This window comes from Struthio camelus, chromosome 1, assembly GCF_040807025.1.
Source record: "Struthio camelus isolate bStrCam1 chromosome 1, bStrCam1.hap1, whole genome shotgun sequence".
Lineage (NCBI taxonomy): Eukaryota > Metazoa > Chordata > Aves > Struthioniformes > Struthionidae > Struthio > Struthio camelus.
Window position 1 is genome coordinate 15911450 of NC_090942.1, and position 7164 is coordinate 15918613.

The following is a 7164-nucleotide window of genomic DNA, read 5'->3' on the forward strand; positions in this document are numbered from 1 at the left end:
CGGAACAGATGGCTTCAGGAACCAGTTGTACACTTTGATCCTTTTGATGTGACAAAACTCTATGCAACCTTAGAGTAGCGAAGAATTTTTGCAAGGCATTGCTTTCTCCTTTCATGAGCTTCAGTCCTGAACAATGACGGAGAGGAAGGCATTGCCCCTTGAATTTCAAGCCTAGACTAGGCAACGTGTCAGGCACAATGGCAACCTCAAACAGCTCTCTGCTTGATGTTTGGGGCCATAATGCAACCTCTTTTTGGCACTGTGGCATTTTGAAATTCAGTAAGCTTCCAATGACTGGATAAAAAATTAGATTGGGCAAAGGAAATGGTACAACTTCCAGAATATAAAGTCGTTGCATGAAGGGAGTTCATATGGGAGAGAACTAGCTACTGCAACAGAAGTCTGGCAACAGAGGCTACCACAAGATTCCTGTTTAATATGAAACCATCCATGCTGACTGAACTAGACTGGGCATTGCACACTGGATTTATTCTGGGCCTGCGCTTTGTCAGGCTCAGAAGCAGCCCCATATGACAGGATACTGAAATCCACTGAGTTAAACAGAGGGGTTCACATCTCTTACATTGCTCAGTTTGCATGAGAACAGCCACACTGAGCCAGACTGGAGGTCCATCGAATCCACTATTATACTTTCTCCAACAGCAACTGTATCAGAAGAGTATAATAATCTTATTAGCCTTAAGTAGAATAAGATCTAAGGCTTCCATACTTTAAAGCTAATTCAGTACTCCTGCAATTCTGCACGCTCCTTTCCAAACTGTCTCAGCTCTGGTCTATAGCTAAAAGATCCAAAAAAAGCCAACCTGTCCAAAGCGAACTAAATAGTTTTCTGATTGCTTGGCTTCCTCAGACGTCACAAAGACCAGGAGGTGGGTAGAAACTTGCAGCTTTGAGAACAGGAGGAAAAAAGGGAAGAGCTGGACCGCAGATATTCCCTTCTTGGATTGCCATAAACTGTCGTAAATAAATACTCACGGTGAGATTAGCTCTGCCAGCCATCCTGTAAACTAACTAAGCTTTCACACCCCTTCCTGTACTCAGATCCTTTGCTGAGCTATCTCAGCACATTAAGTTGCCAGAAAACCTGACTAAAGATTTCCCCCCCCCCCCCTTAAGTGACTTCACAGACTGAAATAACCCAGTTAAAAATCTGGAAACACAGCTGCTGCATTAGTTTAGGCTACAGTGAAACTTCAACCCAACTTGCTAACTGGCTATCAGCAAAGCATACTACACCCCCAGTAAATCTGATACTTCAAACCAAAAAATCCAAACATAACCAGTAAAATAAATAAAAAAGCAAGCCTTGCACGTACAGCCCACACACCAGAAGTCACAAACTTTAAGAGACTTGAAGTTATTTAGCAATATTTGCACCCACACAGAACTTTTCAACAGAAGCCTTAAAATGAGGCAGATTTAATACAGTGTCTCCCATATCATACCTGTGGCAGCCTTAACTCTGCCCCTGAAATTGGATCTAGACTGGTCCTATGCCTGCTTAGGAGTTGCCTGAAGAATCTGCACAAGAAGACTACCTAGATGTAATCATCTTTTTACATAGACTTCTCAAAATAGTCCTAAAAAAATTAATTCAACATACCAGTAAGAGTAGAACTTTCACTGAAGCTGACTACACACTTTGAGAGTTAGTAATAATGCTCAAACTTGCACTTCTAAAGGGAAAAGTCAAAACTGAAATACTTAGAGAACTGGCATCTGTCCACACTGCAGTTTGCCATATTGAGCACTTTAAATTCACACACTTTCCCCTTTAAGCAGGTATTATAGCCAGAGAAACAGCTTAACAATTCGCACCCTTGAACTTTCATTTCCTAATTCACGTCAGAAATGTGACGTGGCACTACTGCAGCAATCAGTCTAACATTATATAAACAATTTCAAAAGCTTAATGGCTATAGAATAGATGAAGTTTTAGTTTTGAAAAGTAAGAACTTTGCAGCTTTGCTAAAAAAAAAAGACATAATATAAACACATTTTAGAAGAAGCTGGCTATTTCAGGTTAGCACTGGCAAGCACGTTTTTTACAAATAGCCTCTACACATCTAGTTGTCTTATTATCTCTGTCAAGAAGAGGCAACAAAGAGTTGCCAGCAATCAGAAAAGAAATTAGAGTCTCTGAAACATTCTATAAACAAGCTGTGAAGTCATTAATTCCACTATGAAAATTGAGAAGTTAGTCTCATTTCGTAGGATACTGGGAACATAAATCATTTATTACCAAGCAATTCTTTCCCTTCCTAAGCTTAAGGACAAACAAACAAAAAAACCCACCACACACAGTCCCCATCCCCCTTTGCTTCTCACACACCAACTGCAAGGTGCAAGATCAAAACAAAGCCCTTAAAAAGACAGTTTGAACAAAGATTGCTTACCCCTTAGAGTGACAATGTTATTTTTCAGTCGAAATAACTAAGCTGATGAAGCTAGCATCAGAGGCTACAGTGAAATCCAAGAGAAGTTTACATAAAATATTTATGTGCAAGTAATTACATTAATATGATTATCCACCATGAGTCACCTAGTAACCCAAGATGACAACCAGTGCTGTTTCGTTATGAAGTCTTGCCCCTTTTTGCAGAGATAGGCACTTCAGTGTGATATTCGGGTCGTGTGAACTACAGCCTTTTTGCTGTGACAACATCATATGATAGCATGCCTTAAGACACCTATGTATTGCTTTGATGAGCAGATACATTCTTCACCACCTCTGAGCTTGTTCACTGGAAACACCCAGTTGTGTCTTCGTTAAGTGACATACATGGTGTAGTTCACCAGCAAACCCATGCCTGTGCAGTCAGCTTCACTGAACTGAAACATCACTTTTCTTTGACTTTTATTAAGTTCACTTCGGTTGACCAAATGAGCTTCCCTAAAGTAAACAGGGTTATAAAATATCAAGATGATTCTATCTTTAGGTGCTCAATAGAAACAAATACTCAGTTCAACTAGAAAACTTTAAAAATGACTTTAGATACAAAAGTGTAACAATTATACTGCGCAATACATCTTTATATATCACTAAGCCCATGAAATTAAAAAAAAAAGTTTTTGCACCATCAAGAACTGCCACAAGTCCTGAACCTCCATTCTTTATGCATCCTTAATCAGAGTAAACTGAAACTCGGGAATGCTTGGGATTCAAAATACCCTGAGCACATACTAGTGCAACACCACAAAGCATACATAATCCATTGGATGGGGGGGGGGGGGGGGGGAAGAAAAGGAAAGGAGGGGAAGGGGAAAAAAAAAGGAAGAATCAGATGGTGCTTTATTATACAAGCATGAAAGTAAGTTCCTTTGGAAAATAACTTCTTGGGTGGACTTCTGGACCAGTGAGGTAGCCCAATGGGAGGAAAAAAGGTGGAAGTGGAACTTGGTCCCCACGCGAGACGCCGGCCGGACAGTCCCTCGCGTCTGGCCGCGCCCCGGCGGCGGCGAGGCCAGAGCCGCCGGGCTGCGGCGGGGCCCGGTGCCCCGGCCCGAGCGAGGCATAAAGTGCAGCAGAAGAACATGATCCAGACAAAAGCAATGTAAACAGGTGACTGATACCGGTCTCTTTGTCCGCACCGCGGCGAAGGTGAGGCGCCGTCCTCGCCCCCTCCCGGCCCCGCGGCCTCAGGACGGCGCCAGCGGGAAGCGGCGGACCCGCACCACGGGCGACAGGTCCACGCCGAGGACCCGCTGCGCCCGGCGCCGCGCCGCCGCCAGGCTCCGCCGGCTCCACACGCTGCCCCGCACGCGGATGGTGGGGAAGGTGGTGAGGCGGGGGGTGGCCGCCTCCCAGATCTCCTCCAGCGACTTGCCGCCGAAGGGCTCCCAGGCGGCGCCCTCCGCCGCGCCCGCCCGCTCGCTGTCCTCCTCGCCCGGCGGCCCCGCCGCCACCGCCGCCGCCGCTTCCTCCCCGTCGCGGGCCGGCTCCGCGGCCGCGTCGGCGGCGCGCTGCCTCCCCCGTGCCCTCCTCCGGCGCCGCCGCCGCCGCCGCCGCTTGGCGCTGCCGCCCGCCGCCACGGCCCGGCGCTTGGCGTCGGCGGCCGGCAGGCGCCGCTTGCCGGCGCGGCGGCGCGGCCGCTCGGCCGAGGGCGGCGGCGGCTCGGGGACGACGGCGCGGCAGGAGGCGTAGCCGTAGACGTCCTTGCTGCGCAGGATGACCGGGGAGAACTCGTGCTTGAGGCTGCAGAGGAAGTTCCACAGCTCCGAGTCGGAGCTCATGAACTCCGTGGACTTGGGCATGAAGAGCTTGAGGGCGTCGCCCAGCGCCTTGGTGCCGGCGAAGGAGACCTGCGAGCGCGAGTACACAACTTTCTCCGCCTCCCCGTCCAGCCCCCAAGCGGCGGGCGCCGCTCCGCCGCCGTCACCGGCTGCTGCTGCTGCTGCTGCCCCCGCCGCCGCCGCCGCGGCTCCCGCGGCGCTCCCCGCTTCTTGCTTCATCTTCCCGGCTCCTCTCTCCAGCGCCGCCTGCTTCCTGCTGCGGGTCATGGAGGCGGAGGGAAGGAGGGGAAACAAGGCAGAGCACAAGCCGTCGCTCGCAACCCGCCGCCGCGGCCGGGCGCCCGCCGCCGCCGCCTGGCCTCGCCCGCCGCCTCAGCGCCGGGTGGGGAGCGACGATCGATATCCTACCGCCCGGCACAAAATGGCGCTTTAAAGTCCCAGGCGGAGACTGCGCGGCGGCCCGCCCTCCCTCGGCGCCCGGCGGTTGGCCCGTTTGAAACTGCGTCAGGCGGCCGAGCCCCGCCCCCTCGCCCGGGGCTGGCCATTGGGAGCGCGGCGGGAGCCCCCCCGGGAGGCCGCTGTGGAGGGAGCGAGGGGGCTGCTGGGAGCTTCCTGCCCGGCGGTGATGGGGCAGGGCCCGGGCTGGGGCCTGGGCTGGGGCCGCCCGGGGGCATGCGGGGGCCAAGGACGCACGCGGCGTCTCGCTGCGCCTCGCCTCCACGTCCCCCGTGGGGTGTCCCGTGTGCTGGCCTTCCTTTTGGCTCGGGGGCGCCCGCCATGCTGTGCCCGCTCTGGCAGCGGGCCGACGGGCCTCCCGCCACCTCCCATCCCACACCTCCTCACAGTGCGAGGTTCCTCACGGGGCAAAAGCGGCAGCCAGAGAAATTGTTTTCTGAAAGTATATTTGAGTAAGGATTTAGTTAGATGCTTCCAAGGGCAAGCTGTCCCAGAAGAAAGGGAGCAAAGGCTTAGTGTCTCGTTGGAAGCAACAAAAAGATTTTGTGACACACACAATATGGGGAAGTCCACCATATAATACTAAATGCATCCACTCTCTTGCTGCAGGGTTTTTTTTAACATGATCCTCAAAGTCAACGGCATGATCAAGACACTGAAATAGTCACCATCGTCCTTGTGATTGGTTTCCTATGCCAAGAAAGCAGACTGGTAATGAAGTCTGAAAAACTCAGCCTTGGCATTGTTGAGTCTTAAATGAGATAGTCTCCTGAGCCGCCGGCTTGCTGAGTTCACAGCACCGTTCCTTCCTGCGTGGCGTTCCTGTGCTGGTAGCTTTCTAGTACAATTCAATCAGCTGTCACAAAATCGCATGTCTTTCTGAGACTGTACTCTCCAATAATTTAGAGATTGCTACCACTAGGGAGAGTGCCTTAACTTCGTCGACTTTCTAGATTGTTTCAGCTAAACCACAGCTCTTTCCAGCTCCCAAAACAGCAAAACGTCAGAAAAAAGAGCAGAGGAGGCTTAACGGTCCCTACAATTGGCAGATGTGTGAAGAACAGAATCCTGCTCTGGGCTGGATTAGATTCCTACTTAGCACTTTCACCTTCTTTGGTGAAGGGCAAAGAATAACATTATTTCCCCTCATAGACAGTCTTTGTTCTGTATTTAATCTTTCAGTTTAGAATAGGGAAATCTTTTATTCTCAATTCATCAAGAACCTAAATTGGAACGTCTAGAAAAGCAGTCAAATACAAGGAAGAAATTATGCATAAGAAATGATTGCCAATGGAAATAACTGCATTTTCTTCACAGTCTAATTTGGCTTGTGTTCATGGGAAGCGCGGGGAAATCAGTCCAAATAACCATTTGCAGCCGAATATTAACAGAACCACCTTAAATCTTTATGGGGACATTCTCCAGCTGCAGCTGTATTCTGAACCAGCTTTATAAAATTATCCGTTCTTAGAAAACACCTTTTCCCAAAACTGTGACGTCAGTAGATTTTTTTTAATGAGATTCATTTTGTAGCCTATTTCAGAGCACAGTTATCCAAACACTCGGATCAGTATAGCTGAGAAGAATAAGAACATGTAGCTGGAAGTGTTCAGACCAGGCACCTCTTGATCCAGCTCTGTTGCAGTTAATCGCACTCTTGTGTACGAATGCCCGCCCATTCAAAGCCACTGCGTAACCACAGCTGAGCAAGTGGCTCATCACCTGCTGAACCGTGATAACTGACGTGCTAATGTTCTTTGTGGCGGAAGGTCATACACGATCAGATTCAGCAGCTCATTAATGAGTGGGAATTCATTAAACTTCAGAAACCCCTATCATTGGCCATAACCTTTTTCCTCAAGTTACAGACATTTCTGGCATGTGACTAGAAAATCATTGAGGTAGAGGATAGGGAATTTTCAGCAAGCAGTAAATGAGTCACCCTAGGTACAAGTTAAAAGACAGATTAGTACATTTTTGTCTTAATCAGCATGTATTAATAACTTTAACTTTTTTGCTTCTAGCATGGGCAAAAACCATGGAAAATGATCTCAGTTTTACAAATCCATTATGAGTTTTCTACACTGTAACCACTCTCCTTACAAAGTCATCTCAGGAAAATGCATGGTAATTGGCTATCTTTCAATAATTTACAATATCTCAGTACAGTCTTAAGGATGATAATAAAATTAATAATCCTTTGCCAAGTACCCAGCTCTTCATTGTAGTCATACTACTGCTTATAAGCATTAATTATCACTCACAGCACTCTTGAATTATGTAAGTAAATATTGCCTCTCTAACAGATGAATAAAATGGAAGAATTAATTAAAATGGTTTGACTAAGATGTATGGACTCAGTGATTTAATTTTCCGTAGATCTTCTTAAATTCTAACAATCATCATTCTAGAAATGCAGTGAATATTCACACTGAAACAGAAGAAAAAAGTCTA

At 48.3% G+C, this 7164-nt stretch overlaps 1 protein-coding gene across 1 annotated transcript; it reads right to left on the minus strand.

The window, feature by feature from the left end:
* Positions 1–2861: 2861 nt before the first annotated feature.
* CCDC71L (coiled-coil domain containing 71 like) lies at positions 2862–4687 on the minus strand. Its single transcript, XM_068930307.1, has one exon. It carries the CDS (start codon positions 4519–4521, stop codon positions 3661–3663), a length of 861 nt encoding a protein of 286 aa, XP_068786408.1. The 5' UTR covers positions 4522–4687; the 3' UTR covers positions 2862–3660.
* Positions 4688–7164: the final 2477 nt, after the last annotated feature.